Raw genomic sequence first — 20,591 nt, 5'->3', positions numbered from 1 at the left:
CATCATCATCATCATCATCATAATACAGATTTATATAGCGCACTTATCCGAAAAACCAATCAAGGGGCAACTCCATTATTATTACCCCTGCTCACTGGGCCCATGAAACATTCCAAATACCATCTCAGCTCCCTGGGGAGTATACAGCTCAATGCTGCCATTTCAGCGCAATGCAGCTAGATCAACCACAATAACCATCTCTGCCCTCACAGGTACCGGTACCCAATTACTCCTGGGTGGAGAGAGGCAATGAGTGACAAAGTGCCTTGCCCAAGGGCACACGCACCACAAACACAGGCTGGATTCGAACCTGCAACCTGCAGCTTTACTCGCTGACTACGAATCTGATGCTCTTAACCACAAGGCCACGGCACTCCACATGTAAATACGATACACTGAACAACACTTGGTTTAATACTCTAAACAAAGTTCTTCTTAAAAAAAAAGTTCAAAATGTAACAGAGTTATTCTGAATGTTCTTTTTAAAGCAAAAGTACTGGTTCAATGAACCCCTCTGAAGTTCATAACGTACATGTACAACAGAGTTAACTTCGGCCCTTTTGCAATTCAATATGTTCAAGTAGACACTGACAGGTAGGAGATATTCTCCTGAATAGAGAATGAATACAGGGTTCATACACCCTTGGAAACAAAAATTCCAGGGCTTTTCCAGGATTTCCAGGTCAAAAGTTTGATTTTTCAAGGAATTAATTCAGGTTCTGACAGTGACAACTGGACCACAAGGTAGGCCTACTCACAGCTGGTGATCATAAAAAAAAACTTCCCCTAGTCCATTCAACGTTAAGGAAAAAGGTTCAACACAGTCACAATTTTACTTTTACACTGAGCTTTATTAGTTTATATTGACCCGAAATATTTAATTACATATTAAATAAAGTGCATGAATTTAATAGAGAATGGTTTCATCATTATAGCCACAACAGACAGTTCACCATTGAGCTACAAAAAACAAAGGTAAAATTTGACAACAAGAGAGTTCAGTAATGATATCCTTGGTGCCCCGTGCATGCAACATAGAAAGAATCACATTGTGGGCACCATCCATTTTGCTCATAGCGCGGTGTTCAGCGTGGGTGTGTTTTCGAGTGTGTAGACCATGCATGGTGAATGATGCAAAACTGTATTGTGCCGCACAATAGCGACAATGTACGCAGGGACAGATCGATCGCAGTTTATTAGATCATTTTTGTCTCATTTTCAAAGTATCGGTAATGATGTTACTGTAATTTCCAGGAATTTCCAGGACTACTTTTAAAAATAAATTATTTTCCAGAACTTTCCAGGATGGGTATAAAAATTTTCCAGGTTTTCCAGGAGGTGTGTGAACCCTGTGAATACTTCATAGAAAAAAAGATGTGCATGTGCCAACCTGTACCAACAAGTACCAGTACATACAAAACACCTTCACGGGTACAGGTGCCCAACAGATATCCCTCCATCCCACTATGGAAAAATACACATTGCAATTTATACCAGAATGAGTCATAAGGTGCCTTGACAAAACTGGAGGATAACACATATAGCTCAGATGGTGTTCAGTAAAGCATGATGTGAACACTGTACCTTTCTGCTCTACACAAAAATGACCTATCAACACACAACTTGGTCTACATTTATGCACATGTAATAAAGAAATTGATGTGACCTTACCCACTTATACAATACAAAATTAAACCAACGTTATTGTCATTGTGAGCAACCAATTTCTGGTAGTAATGGTACAACCCGATGGTCAATTCCAGCCCAATCTAGACAACTGAATTTATATTACTGACTGAATGTTCCTCAAGTACGGGTGTTACACAGATGTACATGTACTGGTACCAGTATATGAATACATGTATGTACACGTACAATGGACATATCTGTACATACATAGACTAGTATGTCCAAGTCTACATGTCGAGACATGCATGTTTGGTCAATAACTGATCTTCACTGAAAATGTACACGTGTAGGGACCCATACCATACACGTACGTGCACAGACAACACTGTACACGTCTACTGTATGCCTATGTTAACTGTTGCTTGTTCAATTGATATTATTCTGGTTGTAGTATTTGGCATTTCATGGAAAGAACTGACTCATCTTCAGATGCTCTCATATGCATCCTCATCAACAATGGTCAAGCAGCATGACGCACACTCTCCACTGTAATATGTGATGCAGGAATGCAAGGGGTGTTATCAGGGGTTATCAGAACACTCCTTGATATCACCCAAGTAGGATACCACACATGCACACACACACACAGACTCCTACACCCATGCTGGTCTGTACATGTACAATATCAGGCCTTGAGCTAACTTTTTTTCCTGGCTAGCCCACTGGACTACTTATGTGGATATTTTACTAGCCTGTTTAGAGTTTTACTAGCCCGTGTATAAAAATTATCGCCCTGTTGTGCGAGCATCACATTTCAAAAAACACAAGTAAAAACACATCCACAACGACTCAGTTTTTGCGATCTTGTATTTATTATCACAAAAAGCATTACATATTTTTATCAAAGTTTTAACAGGTACATTCTGAATTTTCCACAAGCCCACCGGGCAACCAAGGAACCAAGTTAAGGTAGCCCGGAGCATTTTTTGCTAGAATTTGTCCGCCGGGCTAGTACTATTTCGAGGCCTGAATATGTACATGCACATATACATGTACATATACACGGGATTCGTGTTCTATGTAGTAGGCAACAAGTACATGTACTGTACATATATACTTGTACAACTGGTACCCGGACACGTACACCAGTCATGTCCTGGCTTACCTCACACTAGAGAGGCAAAGTCGAGAAATTTGGGATCGAGTGATGGGGGGCCTAAAAATTTAATGTGTCCCGACAACAAATTTGTCTCCACAATAGCTCTAACTAGACACATGCAATCCCCACAACTACGCTACATGCATGTACATGTACACGGTACATGGTGCGTGGTACCGTTTACGTGTGGGGTGGCCTTCAGCATGTAAAGGTGACAGTTTCTATCTTTTGTTAGGAAAGTTACATGTACGTGTAGGATCGAGCTGTGGAGAGAAACATTTGTCATAACATTTATTTCAACACATGTAGTTCCCACAACTTGGTAACAGGTACTGTACATACGTGTGATACACACTGCACAAACAGATCTACATGTACTTGCCTATTTATTGGCTGACATGCACATGTACATGTACAAACCGGTATGTGTGCAGTTGTACATGTACAACTACAACGAACATGTATGTACGGTATGTGTCTCAAAATCAAAATGGGAATTTTACTCAAAAGGCACTTGTAGACTTTCTTTTGTGGAGACATGATGCAAAGATACAGTATCAAAAATGAAAATTTTGTTACAGCCTAAATAGGGCACACATCTACCGGTACATGTATGTCTTCTTTATGAATGTGTAAGATATATGCAGAGTACATAAATTATTTCTTCCATACAGGTATGTACCGGGCCATGTTTGTTCGAGTGGCAGGCAGACTATACAAGTACCTGTACGGATAAACGGGAAATGAACGAGGAACACACTGGTTGAATTTCAACTGAATTCCAACAGAATGAGGACCACTTACATCAACAATCAAACATACCGGTACATGTACATCTATTGTTGAATGTTCTTTTCTTCTTTCCATGGAAATTTCTGTTGGTTGAAATTGTTAGTGCATGAACACACCTCTCCAGTACACATGTACATGTAGCAATAGCATATCCTGCTACGTGGACATGTAACGACTGAATGAATTACTTTATTTTCGAACTTTACAAATTGTACTTAAATGGACCGTATTCCAGACGACGCCATTGCTAATCTTGTTCAATGAATCTGTTTCATAAATGGTTAACTGTTGAATGGGATGGTATCAGACTATTGTAGAATTCACGTGGATTCAACGCCTCTCTTTTAATTGTTTCTAAATCTGGCATAAACACCAAAGTATGTTTAGTCATAAATATGAAATTGTTCATCAGAGTAGAAAGGCACTAATTTAACAGGAAATTTTATGTTATTTATTCATTGTTGCTTTCCAGTCTCAAATAAGAAGACTTAACCTCACTTCCAATAGACCGATCCAGTAAGCCCCGTCCGCTGCTCACGTGGGCACTTACAGCACGTGCTCTTTTCCAGTGCCATACTGCGCGTTCCAGCTTCACGCATCATATGCGCTTGCGCAAGCATTACTGACTTTTGTGCGCGTATATCGGACATAAATCACGGCTATGATTGGTCAGAAAACAATGAGGCAGGCTGAACGGATCGGTCTATTTCAATATGGCAGACTCATAAATTGTTAAGTCCATTTGTATATGTCTGTACGTATAAATGGAGTCTTTGGGCTATTGCTGTGTTAACATTGTTCTGTAAATTGACATTTTAAGCATAAGATGAACATGCACATACTGTACAGGTACATACAGGTACAATGTATTGCATTACTCATGATAAAAAACCCATGTACTGAGAAAACACTGTTTCGTCTTTCAAGCTGATAATTCTTACTGTACCAATCTCATCCATACTTTATAATGGATACATGTTAATGCCACAAAGTTCAACCTTGCAAATGGAAAGGTCCACAACCATGACAACACTGAACTTCTGCAAAGAATGTTTACATTGGTTACAATTTGCAGCCCTTTGGACGAATACCATGCTTTACAGGTAAGCTTGATGAATTTAAGTTTAATATTTTAATTTTTCTTTATTCCGCACAAGTGTCTGATCCTACTTTTTCCTCACATTATGTTTTTGAATTGTATACAATGTACATAAATGACCACCCTCGGAAAAAATGTAAATTTCGAATTCCATAAGAAAAACGGTAAACTGATATTCCTCAATGCATTAGTCACTGTGCATGTGTACCAGTTTTTGTTGACATGCAAGCAGTCTGCAATGCAAATTCCTAATTACGCTTAATTCTTATATTTCAGAGGCCAAATTGAACATATGACTAGGTGGTAAAGATGAATGTACATATTGTGTTTTATGGTGGCCACTCTTGCATATAGGATGACAATGTAATTTCCTCTTCTCTTAATTTCCGAGTGCATAATGTACACTTAATTGAATTTCCGTTACCATGGCAAAGTTGCGTAAAGCTGCTCTTGACGGCTTTGCGTCGTGCATGCACGCAGGAGAGATAGTTGTGGCAATAGAAACTGTCGCCAGTTGGAGGACAAGAAGTATTTCACAGCCAAAATTTGTACAAGTCAAATGTTGAGCCTATTTGCCTGATGTGTTATCTCCATGTACCCCAGTACACGAAGCTGCACACAACCAGCACACTACCGGTTTTGTCATCTCTACAACCTAATCTCACTGCTAGTTTGCTAGATGTACAAACATTTAACCACTGTTCCACAACCTGCATAGTGTGCCTGGCAGCCTATCAAGTTTTTCTTGTCTCTCACCAAGTCCTAAGAGTAGCCACTAAGCTTTAAAATCTGGTCGCCATGTTTAAAATTTGGGTGCTACCGGTACATGTACCGGTACATACATGTAATTTACATTGTTCTGAGATATTTAATCTTACACAACAATATCTGAAAAAAAAAAACAACTTCAACTCTTGTGGAAAACACAAAAAACATCTTAGATATCCAGAAATGTACAAGACCTGAACTAAAGAAATGGGGTGGGGGGAGTGGACCATAATCCCCATGCTGAGGGTTCCCACTACCCTCCCCCATTACCGAGTTAAAAATTTGGAACTTGGAGAATACGAGTAAAATGACAGACAGTTTAGCAGCTTTTCAACAAGTCTTGCCATCAAATGTCAGCACCGATTGAAAATGTACATGAACCAGTACCAATGAGGGAATTTTTGAATAAAGAGACAACTCTCACCTGGACTCATGAGTAAACTGGCATTTGAACAAATGAGTTCCTTAAAAATGTTAATTGAAGAACATGAACTCGTCATGGACTGTGGCCTCTCATTCACATTCGTACATGTTATGTTAGAGAGGGCAGAAATTTGTTCAGCAAGGAAAAGATTCAATAATTAAGGTCACCAGGCCAATTGTCATATTAGTATTTCTGAAATTTTCTTGGAATTTCTTTCAGCCTTGGACTGGAGTACAAACATGTCCATGTTCATGTACATGGACCAGATACATATGCACTGTACAAACTGAGCAAAAACAGTGTACAAGGAGAAGGGTAAAGCATTGATTGTGTACATGATGTAAGGGGAAAAGGGTGTAACACTGATTGTCTGTACATGGCATGATGTACATGTTCATGTATGGTACAATCACAGCAATGAACATCGTATGTAGTATGAGTACAGGTGGATGTGACGTGAAACACTTCATTACTAAAATTGCAGAAACAAACAAAGGTGTACATTCATCGCTTATTTATTGTGAAGGCAAGAACAGCATTTCTTCATTACATCAGCTTGATTGGATGGGGTGAGCTACATGTGTACGTGTATGGCCTCGTGAGTGATGACATGTGGAGTGTGCAGTGTGGAATGATGGCCAGTGATTGGAGTGAGACAGCGGCCTGCTGTGCTCAACCGAATTCTGTACATGTACAATCAATGTACATGTATGATGAAACGTTATCTTCCAGACTATGGTGCCAGTAAACGTAATTGCCCAAAGTTAATTGAAAAAAGACACATCAAGCTAAAGGAAGGAACACAATACTGTATGTATGTGTAGGAGCACATCTTGCAATTGTAAGGTGATGAACAATGAGTGTATACATAGAGTGCATTGCAAACTATAGTATACATGCATGACTGCATTTCACATGCAAAATATACATACATGGCCTTTACATGTACCCGTATTGTAAAAATTATTATTACATGTACAGTATTTAACATTGAAACCTCCACAACAAAGTTCCATTTACAGTCCATGTACTTAAAAGAACATCTAATAATATAAAATTGCTGAAAATTAACTTTAAAAATGTGCAATTTCAAATTATTAATTCCCTTCATAAGGGAAATAAGCTGCACAAAAGCGTAATGTGCATACCGGTACATGTACATGTATATGTATATGTACACGTACTCACATACTGCAATGTACATGTATTATATAGATTTTGTATACATGCACACATAACAATGCACATGTAACATGCACATGTATACATTTGTACAAACACACATATAACAATGTGCCCTGTATGAGCGTATTGATAAACACCCTGATGACCATTTATGATTTAAAACAGCTCCATCATCACATTTCCTGGTTCATTTACTGCCAAGATCCAAGGTCAACAATGCTGCTCCATGTACATACATTTATGTACACGTAGTGTGTACATACTGCACTCCACAAATAAACTACATGTAGTATGTGAATATTTCAATGAAAAATTAGAATTAGTTACTCTGATGCACATGTACATGTGCACCATACATGTACATGTACATCAAATACATACCGTACATGTGCCTTGACCCATTCACGTAATCAGCACATGTATCTTTTACGTTACACTGGCCATCCACATGAACTTTTCTGTGACGTAAAACTGACAATGTACTTCTTCCAAGCCGGGCTGGTCCCGTAAAATTTCCACTGCAGGAAGGTTAAACTAACAACTGCAGTTATTGTCTGTCCACATTGGATTTACTTTTGTCAAATTGATAACACTTTTTGTAAGTTTCACCTGAAAAAGTCTAAACACGGCTTATGCAAATAATAACTATGAAAAATTAATAAAGGCGCTTACATGTACATGTAGTAACAAATTATTGTTATTTGTAGGCCAAAGTCAGATCATATAATTGAACATGTACTCAGCTTGAAATCCGGTCAATCATTCGGCTGTGCGGCAAATTTTCAGTCAACAGAGCTTAGAGAGAAGCACTTCCTATTGATGCATGAAGCAACACATTATCATCATAAGAACATTTCCTTTTGTAAATTTTGCCAGCACAAGTCCATGACTCCACTGTAATAATGAAAAACTAATCCACTACATGATCAAACAGTAAGAATATATTAATGTGTTGGATTATTCGGCACTAGCCTAGTTATCTGAGAGTCCAGAAAGAACTTGAAGGCAGACCATTATAACAATGTCTTATCTTGCCTTCAATCATTACAGGACATGAAGCACAGCTCCATAGTGACTAGTCACTGAAGTCAAACACCTGGAGCATAGAGCTACATGTACATGTACATATATGCCTGGAGAGAGACAAACACTTTTGGACAGCTAATGGGCTAATTTGTGTACACTGAAGATGCAGGTAAATTGACTGAATTGTTGATTATCAATTAGGCACAGCCATCCCACAAGAGGCTGGTCAGGTACATGTACATGTATGCTTGCTACAAACATTCTGAGCAAACATTCCTAAGGGATGTACATGTACACATGTTCACAGTATACTGTACATGTACATGTACGTGTACAGTATGTGTACATGTAGGGTACACACACACTTGCAGACCTATGTACATACATGTACATTTACATACCTGTATGGGTATGTATGTACATGTAGACTGTACATTTACATGTATAGTAGTAAATACAGCATGGACAAATCTGTGAGTGACATGTTAATTGCAATTTTGTAAACCTGCACTGTACTGTGCACATGGATGCATAAATCCTAAGGTTTATGACACGAGAGATTTTGAAGGGAAGTCACGACATCCAATGCATACGTACTATTTTTAACAAACACATGCCTTTTTTGCTGCTGTCATTATGTGTACATTTTCTGCTCCCTGACAGAAGGGCGTCATCAATGAGGAGTTGTGTGCAACATCCCAAACCAAACAACAATGCCTGAATGACCCTCTGCCAGACTTGTGCACTCTGCAATGGGCGCGCACATTTGGACCGGAAAACTCCCCAGCACTGTCTTGTTTTTTTGAAAGCTAACCGAGCATGTTGAGCTAACGGAAGCTTTTCACAGGATTATGGAAACAGACCGTGATCTCTCCACCCACTACGGAAATCTCACTCGGGTAATGAATGACAGAACGGTTAAGTGCATTGCGCATGATGTGGGTAATTGCCTTTCAACACTGCTCACACAGTTAAAAGAAAAAAAAAGGCAAAATGCAGTAATCTTGATCAGTGCTACATGGAGATTCACAGAATCAAAAGAATGTAGCACTCAACATGCTGGAAGAAACCACTAGTCTGCATAAATGCTTATGTGTCCTCTGAATCTGTCTGGCAAAGACTTGCAGCTCTCTAAATTGTGCAATTTCTAAAGATTTTGAAGTGATGAGGAGCACTTTCCTGTTAATTGTATGAAATGTTCCTTTGTCCCCGAAAGAAATTCTTTTAGCCTCCCAGACATCTCTGTTCTTTAAATCTGTAGATCTACGCCCCCCAATTACTGTAATGTAATATGAAGAGTATGCATGAGTTTTCTCCTGTGAAATTATGACAGTGTGGTCAGTAGGTCATACATATAGACCTTTTTCCTGTGACGTCACAATCGTGCTGGACCACCATGTATTGTGATGGTAATGAGTGCATAGTGTTGTGATGGTAATCTACTTATTCAAGATAAACTAGTCAATCATGCAGCGTTCACACGTGATTGAAGCTGCTCGTAAGAATATACCGATATGCGATGGCCAAGATGGTCCACACGTGATGGTACTGTTTACATTTAGTGCAACCCAGTTACATGGGTGAAAAATTTCTATATGTAAATAAATTCACTGTAGAAATTATTCTCATAAGACAATTAAAATTACTAGTACTTGTGTATGTATGCTGCTGGCAATACTCACATGTTCTAGTTGAATTGCAGCATCTGCACAAAAACTGCCAAATACCGCATTACCAAAGCAGATGCAGGAAGACACAGAGCCAGCAACAAAACCCTTGATCAATCGAGGGATCCCAATACGACGCTTTCAGCGTCGATCTGCACACTTCCGCATTTGAAAACGAGGCTGTATGTGTCAGCTTCAATTCTTAATACGATCAGACGATTGAAAGTAAGGAGTTAAGACACAAAATACATAAAGAAGAGTCTTTCAGGATGACTCGACACGTAAAATAAAAAAAATAAATAATGACAATTGACTGCAAACTAACGTACCTGCGATGGTCATGTATCTTGTGCAGTGGGCGTGGTTTAAACTGAAGTGGCGTCACACTTACGAACAGAATACTCCATGTACTGTGTAGACTCCATGGGCGCGCGCAACGAAGTTCAACACATAGAGCCTCGGTTTCGATGCAGATATGCGCAAACGGCGTTAATGTGAAATCCCTCTATAAGCCATTTGCGAGTTAAATTTGAATAAAATCTGGAACACTGAGTTCTTTAAATTCACATGAGCATAACAACTTGAATTCTAAAAACCACTGTTGCTATACCTTGTGATTCGGGCCAGCTTTTGCTTAGTTACATAAGAGACGCCTTGCAACAATACACTGTTCTCAATGGATAGAAAGGAATTTTAATTGTTACGTTTCTATGCAATCAGAAAACACAGTGTACCAGATTTTATTCAAATTTAACTCCCAAGTGGCTTATTCAGTCTGGCCTCTTAGCACTACCTAAAAAACTTCATTACACTGTATTTTGGACTGAATACTGACAAGAACTACAAGCATGGCACACATATAGGTCAGAGTTAACTTTTTAGATGGCTCACTTACATTTGAGTTTCTCGGTCTGTGATCCCCTGGCCAGTAGCACCAAGCCCGTGAACAAATCCTTGAAGACCAGACCCTTGTTGGTACCCCCGAATGCACAGTACAGGTGCTGTCAACAGGAAAAAAGGGATTATCAAGAACAAAGTGAGTCACACTAATTTATCTTCTGTTTAAGCCAGTAATGTTATCCATAAAATCAATGCACCATCCTTTTTATAGACTGAATATTAATTCAGAGGACCAAGCAGATTTTGACATTAAAAAAGCCTGCTTCTTGAAGCAAAGATGAAATTATGCCAAACTAAAAGGACATTTAAAATATGCTTGTTCTACCTGTGTTTAAATATCAATAACGTACCAGTTCACGTCCATTCATCTTCATACAAAAGAAATGAAAAGACCTTTACAAAACGGAAAACACTGCCTTTCACATTTAAAGTATTCTTTGCCAAAAGTGATGGAAAAATGCAGGCACCTGTACATTTTGAAGACTACCGTAGCATGTACCGTAGAGTGTACTTGGTATGAGAGCAAGTATAAAGACTGATTTCTTTATATCACAATCACTACTCACAGTTTGGGATTTATGCATTTTTAACTCATGAACACGCAGTATAAATGTACATTTAGTACCAAGAAATAGTGGGCCAACTCCACATGTGGAGTATTTCAATTACTTTCCATCCGTAATTTTGTGTGAATAACATTTGGTAGTATTGATGAGTCCTAACAAGTTTGTTTTCTAAATTTTTTCTAGCGCTGACAGATAAAAGAAGAGTTGCAAGCAGAATGTACTATGCAAATGTAATCCTTTTAACCACTACCAGGGTTCGACCTTGACACTGGTCTGCTAGCCAAATTCGAGTAAAAACCATGGAGGTATAGCGAAAGCCCTCATCTGGGTAGTCCGGCGGTCTAGTAAAACAATATTCTGAAATAAGCAGCAAAACAGTTGATCGTGAAGCATGCCCTCTAGCTACTGCTGGTTTTTGAACGAAATAAAATAGGACCTTTTGCGACCAAGACTAGTTCTGTCCCTGGCACCAGCCCAACAGAAGTAATGCTGAAGTCTATGAATGCACCGGCAGTAAATTGTCTGAAACTTCTGTTCCACAATGCCCATGCGATTGCACTTAACTGTCAGCCGTTTACTGACTACTGGCTGTGTACGGCTGGTCTTGACAACGCTACATGACTTGCCGTTGGTTCTGCGTACTAGATTAAATCAGCATGTGCTTTCATGCATTGCATCGCAGAGGTACATGTAAGTCATGACTATACATACATGTACATTGTATACATGTACATTTCGCCAGGTGTACATGCACAGATGTGCATGTACATGTACATACTGCAAAGAACGTACATGTACATAAACTGTTCATAATGATATGGATTGTTTTCTGTCTCTTGGACTGCAAATAAAACAAACCATTTTCAGTGGGTAATCACACTCTGTGTTTAATTTGCTTGAGTAAAGTTATAATCATGAATATTCTGGAAATTCACAAGTCCCATGGCCATTTAAGATTACTCATCAACAATTAAACAACATGCAGCCCCGAGTGCACACTGTTATCAGGTTATGCATGATGTTGGAGCAGAAAACACTAGTGCTAAAAAAGAATGTTGAAAGTCTGGGGAGAGATGCGGACTAGTGAAAATGCTGCTGGTGGACTAGTAAAAAGCCATCACTGCTGGTCCGGCTGGCAAGAGACAAAAAAAGTTAAGGGCAAACCCTGACTACTACCTCAAAGAAAATGCAATGATGGACAGGTTAATTTAAGTAACAGTTGCTGAAAAGAAAGTAGGAGCACATCACACAACAGTTACATGTACATGGAATAGAAATTCTCTGTCAAACGTTCGGATTTCTTTGCTTTGTTCAACTGAATGGAGTATAATGTAAGTATGCCACAAATCTTTCAATATTGCCAGCTTTTTTTTAAACCTTCGACTGGAATGTTGAGTGCAGTGCAATGTTTTTTCCATTGTGATTTGAACAACATCTATTTTTAAAAGCCAGTATTTATCAGAATGAATTGGAAGTTCCCAGACTTTGGAGTTTGATAATGAAATCTTGAAGAGTGCCAAAGTGCCATAGGTACATGTACGTGTAACCAACTGATTTTTATTTGCTGAGAGTGTGGCATAATATTTTGAAATGATAAAAAACCTTAACGATGGAAAAGGCAGATAGTTATATTCTACTGCAGACCTTGAAAAGGTCTTATAACATCAACAATAATGAGCATTAACCCTAAGCCACTAGGGTGTATGCAAAATCAAATTGAAATCAGAGGATTTGGGACTTTAGATTTCAATATGATTTTACTATTTTACGGTGTTGAAACTCCACTCTGCTCATTGGGAAACAAACAAAATTTGTTTTTCAGTGTAAAGATAATGATGTAATGGATGGTACGGTAGCGTCCGAACTGATAGGACTGGTGTCATAGCATATTCTCTCATTACTGAATCGTACATGCAGCTTTTTTTTATTGTGTACCTTCACGACTCTTGACACGACAACCCATTCGGCTGAAACAGTTTCAAGCACGTAATGTACATGTACACGTAATGTACACGTACACTACATGTACATGATTTATTTATTGAACACTTGATAAAGAATCTTCTTATTGGAAAGGAAGAAAGCATATGACAACAGCTGCAGCAAATGTAAAAGCATACCAGAACTGTCACAGACAGCCAGACAAGCTGTAATTTTCAAAAAGAACAGATAGAAAAAAAATTGTTTTACAAGGTGCGTCTTTATTAAAATTGAAATACGATCTTTTTCCTGGGCATTTATCACCAGAATGTCCTACTTGGCTGGCTGCCATGAAACCTTGGTTATATTGGCACTGGCCCTAGAATAGGCAGGGATGTGGGACTTGTACAGGGTACATGTATGTGTGCATAGTGCCAGAGGTGAATTCATTTTTCATGTTTGTGACCATCTTCTGCACAAATGCAGAATTCCAGGGAAAAAAATGTATAATGACAAAGATCAGGTGACTGCCAGAATACGCCCCTCCAATTACCTTGACTTGTATAAGTCCACTCAATGCAAAATGCCCAACTAGATCACAGACCAATTGTGTACACATGTACATGGTGTGTGTGCATTGAACAGTATACAATTTACAGTTTTCAAAAGCACTGGCCATTTTACATAAATTTGTACATTCTAAACACGCACATTTACCAATACCTTATACAGTAAGCAGACACATGGACATGGGTCAAGATTTCCTGCTCGTTTCTAAAATAAAATACAGGCTACAAGAATATAATGGGGGGGAGAAAGGGAGAGCTATGACTTGATTGAAACCATCATCCGTTGTATCGGATGTCTGGGTTAGGCAGCATGCTACTCATCCTCAAGGGCACTATCCCGAAAAAAAAATCCCTGTCTCTGCTCACAATTCCGTCAGGCATTGCCGATCACAACAACACAATGCCGGCCGCCTCTCCTCGAGAGTCCACAAACAGCCTCCCTCCCACGAGGCTGGATGCTGCACCACGGCGATGAGAGAAGGAGGGAAATCTCAAGCCCCAAACTCCTTGGCAAATTATGGTGGAGGTGGGATGGAGGGGGGGGAGGGAGTGATTTCACAGTCTGAGTGAACTGGGTCGTTCAAGCTCAAAGCACTCCATCTGCTTAGTGTTTCAGGCTTTTCTGTCCTCTCTGTGCCTATGACTCAGAGTTTGCGGCTGAGCTTTAATGTACTCAGGAGGCGGCGAGAGAGGGTGAAGTTTGTGGAACGCATGTACAGTACTGTATACTTTCTTGCTTTTATCCCGGTAGTTAAAGTACAACGTGATCTAAATCATGACAGCAAAGGAACTAATCGTGACAGCAAAGGAACCAGACTGTCACTGTGCCTGTACAGATATGAAACTGCCAAATTCATGTACATTGACAGATACACACATACATGTACACTGTACATTTACATGCACAAAACTGCAGCTCAAAATACTGTTGTGTCAAACAGCCGTACTTACACAGGTTCAAGTATCATCATATCCTGACGGCTGCATTTCAAGGGTTACCCCATCACGGTGAAATGACCAAGAGGATTTAGGGTCCTGCAGTGTTTAGTGCCTTTTTACATTCACAATGTCTTGCTTGATTGATGCAGGCGGTTGGAGAACGTGCACCGGATGAGCATAAAAATGTCTGTAAACAGTGTACTGGTACTGTACCTGAAATGGTACCCTACATGCGTGCACCTTCAGTAGATATAGGATAGTTGCTGTGGTCATGACATGCACATTTCTACTACATGTGTGCAACTGTGTGGGTGCCATGAAGGACAGAAGGAAAACAATGTTTCTGATTATTTTAAGTAAACGTTTGTGCAGATACATGTACATGTAACTGTGCAAAATCTTTAAGATACTACTGAAAACTACGTTCAGTGTACTTGTGCAACGGGTCATCAAAATGGTAAACTTGCGGTACATGTACGTATTTTGTAGATTATGTGAATATGACTACCGATGGAAGAGAAAAAATGCTTTAGAATTGGCGTTAAGAAACTAACAGGAACGGGTAACGAAAACCATTCATTTTTATCATTTGACATAAAGGTACAGAACATGTTTATGCATACAGTGCACCCCATACATGTACATGCAGCTAAATGTTAAACATACAGACATGTCAAGTAACACCTGTGCATTTATACATGTGTAGCATGAACTAAAAAACGTGTTTGCTTAAGTAAAGAAATCTTTCTTGTCTTATTAGCCTCAGCCAATATCAGTGGAGGGTATAATATACTTGGCTTACATGTGCTACAGTACAGTATGTACCTCGCCACTATATTGGCACATGTCCCCCGTAAAGCGTTATCTCCCACTTCCTTTCATCAAAAAACGATCGAGGTAATGGCAGACCAGGGAAGGGGGGAAGAAGAAAGGTGCACAACACATGCCCTTCCTTTCCCCCACCCCATTTTCTTTTTGGGGGGGCACGGTCATGTACATGTAGCTTGCCTTTTTCTGGTCTCTCCTTCGACTTTCTACAGGTTATTGAACAACTGTATGACCCAAACTGGCATCCACGTACTACATGTACCGGTAAATATATACCTCACTTGAATGCACCGCATACGTACATGTATGTTCAGGTCTCATCTCCATTTGGCAAGCTTCCCCCCTTCCTTTTTTGAAAAAATGGACCCGATGAGGTTATTCCATTCTTCCTCCCTCCATTGATGGGATTGCTAGACACCCCAGGGGTAGAGTGGCTTGCCCAGGGACACAACAAACGGCCAGTATAAAGTCAGCACATTCTGGCCACTTGGGCGCACTCCCCCTTAAATGCACGGAGAGTGTAAGACAAAAAAAGACTGCACTGCAGACGAATGTTGCAAATCGTGAAGATGAGCACTTGACTCCAAATCAGACTTCCAAATGGAGCGCGTAAGATTAGTAGGTCGGTAAATGAGAAAAAAAACGATAGACCAATGGTCTCCTTCCATCAAAGCAAGCACTACAGCAATGCCTTAAGGACTCAGTCCAGTGGGTGCAATTACCTATACTGAAATCCCTAGGTACATACATGTACAAATTGTACATTTACTACGGTACGACTCGAGCATCTATGGGTCAATGACACCGATACACATGTAAATTATGTACATGCTAGATAGTGCAACCTCATCAAGGGTGGCTTTGACAAAAGAGCAATCCTCCGAAGTCTCATCTGCACACCTGATACAGTCTCACCGTCCGCTGACATTCTATCCCCGCTTGCCCCTTTTGATCCATGGCAAAAAAAAAAAACGAAAATGCCTCGGGGCTGCATAAATGCGGCGTATTACGGCTTTTGATCTTGCGGAAAGCCCCGCGCTTGGGTTTCGGGCCCCTGACCAATCGTTGCATCTCCCTGGGTCTCTGCACTCAAGACGCGGCCATGAATTCTGATATGAGATGATGCTCCGGGGCAAGTTTTCACTTCTTTTTTTCTCCAAATATTCATTCAGACGGGATCAAAGCAGAGCATTTTCTCTTGCAATTCAGTAGAGCACACAAAATGAAGAGAACTCGTACTCGTACATGTACTCGTATGCACTGCACAATTAATACAATATTGCACCTAAAAGTGTCTGACTGAAGTTCAACATTTTCCGTAGGACAATTTTGCAATAGTAAGTTATATATTGAATCCCAATCAAAAATTGATGTTAGCTTTGACCATTCTTCATAAAGGTATCTGTTTTTCACTTATTGCAAGTTTTCACAGTCTTGTACTTGTACATGTACATGTACAGTACAGGCATAACATACATGTATATAATGGAAGAACTTCTGCATTGCCGGCTTTCTGCCTGGTATGGTTTTGGGTCCCACCCTTCACACTGATGCACTCCAATACATTTGAGTCTGACATCAAATATGCCCAACTTGGACAAACACCAAATACATGTATTTACCCACTATAGAAACTCCCAATCTAACGTCTTTAATCCACAGTGGAATTTCAGGCCTTAGGTAAAGTACATGTAAATGTACATGCAGTGGCACTTGCACTTGAACTCAAACTTCAGCATACAACAGCACTAAGCTGCAAAAATGAACAGCTGTCTACAAAAACCATAATAAAACTGGATACTGTCTGGCTACTCTGGTACTAGAACTGGGCCATATGGTTAACAATGTACCAGCAGTCTGGGTAGTTGTTAATGTACACATTTGTCTGTCACCACCAAATCTGTAGTTCCCTTATGATATACAAATTAGAGTTGGGCGATTCCAGCACTTTGGGAATTGATTCCAATTCCATCCAGGAATCGCGATTCCACTTGGAATTGATTCCAATTTTTACATGTGTGAATGCCATGTTGAGTATACCCGGAATTAAATGCAAAATGCACAGTTTGCAAGTTTTTTCCTAAACACTTGTGTCATTAAAAATTATCCCCTAATTATCAGAAACATAAAAGATTTATTACCATTACAGATTTTTAAATCAGAAATTTTAACTTGATGGAAGCACATCATTTATGGGAAAAGGTTATCAATCTACGTAGCCCGCTGGCTTTCAAGTTTTCCAATTTATATAGAAGTGACCATGAGTTCTAAAATTCATTTCCACAAAAAAGTGGAATCGCAACTCCGATTCCAAATTTGGAATGGATTCTACCCGATTCTAGCATGGATTCGCCCAAGCCTGATACGAATTGTACGTACTAGTACTAATATGGTATGTTACATGTAGCTCTTCCCAAATTGCAAAAAAAAAAAAAAAAAAACGAAAACATGGTACAACATTAAATGTCCTAGCACAATTACACGTATTACCTGAAGAAAGTCAAAGACAATATCAGTCACTCTTTGAAAGTACGGAAATGGGTAAATGTAAAGTGCCAATTTGTTAAAACCTTCCATTTGCTCCAATATCAAGACATTTTATGTCCACAATGTACATATGTAGAGAGTAGACACTGTGGAATGCACAGTGAATACAGAAGAAGTGCCTTCTGGTACAGGTACACAGTACACATGTGCATACGTGTACACTGTACATGCACAAACAGGTTCCAGTGCTTCACATGTGAGGCACTACACACTGTGCGTAAAAATGGGTAGGCATTCACTGCGTTCAGGGGACAAGTTCTGTTGTTAGGGAAATTTGAAATGAGTTGTGGGGACATTACTGAATACGTTTTTGGTCCCCATAGGTGAAATATCGAGTGTGCATGTACAATACCGGTATGTCCCAGCAACTACAGTGCGGGAAATACGGTATTGTACCGGTATTTTGACTGAGCTGCGATTGACATGTGTACTTGTACATGTGTGTTTGTAAAAATGTGTCATATTTCTCAATGGACATTGCAGGTGTATGCAGCCATATGTGATACAGTAATGATAGCCGACACGTACGGTGTACATGGTGTACATTTACATGTATGTGACTGAGTAAACCCACATATACACGTTACATGTACCAGTAAATTGTATGCATGTGACTACATAAACACGGAAATATGTATGTACATTCTGTTTTCTCTGTTGTTTGGGGTTTTTTTTTAGATCCTGTGTAAATGAGAAGTATGTGTACCGGAAGTGTAATATTACACATGATGTAATATTACACATGATGTGCATGTAACATTACACAGGCATGCACTGAGTTCCCTGACCAACAAACAGGTGTGTACAGCAAGCTGATGATCCATCTCCAAGGAAGGTCAATGTTTACTCTTGCCATGGATAACTGGTCAGAACAGACCTGACCACTGCAAGGCTTAGGTTTTTCTGCCACACACCCTCTCCCCTCCCCCCCAAAAAATCAATATGTCCGTGAGGACAGGAAACTCGATAAGACGGAGCCAAGAAGCTCTACAATGGGACCAGACGCCGAGGATCCAATAGGAATAAATCAGCGCCGAGGGTGAATGCGGAGAAAAGGAAGGCGTCGGTTGCGAGTGCATGAGACAGTGCTTGGGATATCCAACGCACCATCATCAAGTCAAAATCCCGACACAGCAGTGGTCGCGGTAATTATCGCTGGCGTAACTAGATTGGCCGGGGCATCGGGTGTGTGTAACAAGCCTCTCCAGCAGGGATTAAGAGGCAATCTAATATGCATGCAACAACTAGAGGGGAAAGAAGCCGGGTGGAACAAAAACAGACATGGTCAGGAAAACTGAATCAAATGCTGATTGATATGGAGAAAAAAATTTGCAAGAGCAATATGAGGGCCATTGTGGAGTTGACATTCCTTCATCACAAAGAAATATGTGTACCGGTTAATTGTACCGGTGCACAGAACCCACAAAAGACTCTTTATTGTCATCATACATGTCAAAGGATGTTGGTGTATGCTTGATCTACGTGTACATGTATGCGAAAGTTGGATATTCAAGAAACAAAGGGAAATGCAATGCTTGAAGGCAATGCCACATTATTTTAAAGATAACAGTTTTGATTTACACCATGAATTTTGAACGATTTTGTTTGAGAGCAAAAAGTAATTTTATAATTTTTTCTACATGTATTAAAATACATACTGTGACATTTGTTTTCATGAAAAATCCAATTAAAAATGAAAAAGAAACCAATTTGACTAGGAATCATTTCAAGGTCTGCTATTTTCACCTTGAAAAAGGGTTACAAAAAATTGTCGGGTCCGGACCGAATTTGTATAAATGCAGGTACATACATGCAGGTGTTCATTTACACATTGTACAAAGTTCCCAGGATTGCAAATAGATTTTTTTTTTATGTTAATCAGTCACTTTGGGCAAGCTTTAATGCATTAATGACTGACAAGTGTCTTCCTCAAGCAATTCTTTTCTTTTCTTCACGGACTCTCAGAACTGTCAGCTGAGATTATCACTTGCCGGCAAAAATGACATTGTCATACAAGCCTAATCCTCTTTCCCTTTGGAAGTGACAGATTGGGAATTTTTTCTCTCGGGCAAGAGATTACAATTTAAAAATATATGATAATGATATATATAAATATATTACCACCAAGTAAATACCGGTGTGTTTTGGGACTAAAAATGACGTTTTCGTAAAAGTCCCAAAATATGGACTGTAGATGTACATAATTGGTGTCATTTTTTATTGTGAGGATTTCAAGAAAAAAAAGAATCCACTAGGGCTTATCAATGAAGAAAACCCATGTACATTTATGTATGCACGTACTTACATGTACATGTGCATGTATATGTATACCGTACATGTACATGCATCTACATGCAATGCATGGTATAATATCACAAATACAAGCACTGATTCAGGTACCCGGTACATGTAAATGTATGCCAGTTCATCACCTAGACACAGGGGCTTAAGGGTTGCTAAGCTGAAGACATCAAGCCAATTAATGCTGGCATTCTGCCAAATACCTGGCACTCTGGGAATTAATTTGCTCAAGAGCAAATAACAAGGAATCGATTGGCTGGTGGATAAGGGCA

At 39.5% G+C, this 20,591-nt stretch overlaps 1 protein-coding gene across 2 annotated transcripts in view; it reads right to left on the bottom strand.

Moving 5' to 3' along the window:
* The window catches only part of LOC147795641 (ubiquitin carboxyl-terminal hydrolase 32-like), a 46,727-nt gene that overhangs the window by 22,312 nt on the left and 3,824 nt on the right, over nt 1-20,591 (bottom strand). For both annotated transcript variants that reach the window (XM_087131502.1, XM_087131503.1), the window contains exon 3: nt 10,645-10,750. In XM_087131502.1, coding sequence (XP_086987628.1) covers nt 10,645-10,750 — 106 coding nt within the window. The remainder of the gene's footprint in view (nt 1-10,644; nt 10,751-20,591) is intronic.

This window comes from Acanthaster planci, unplaced genomic scaffold (assembly GCF_054643075.1).
Source record: "Acanthaster planci isolate LZ-2023a unplaced genomic scaffold, COTS_SCS Contig1, whole genome shotgun sequence".
NCBI lineage: Eukaryota > Metazoa > Echinodermata > Asteroidea > Valvatida > Acanthasteridae > Acanthaster > Acanthaster planci.
This window is presented reverse-complemented; position numbering and strand designations above follow the sequence as displayed.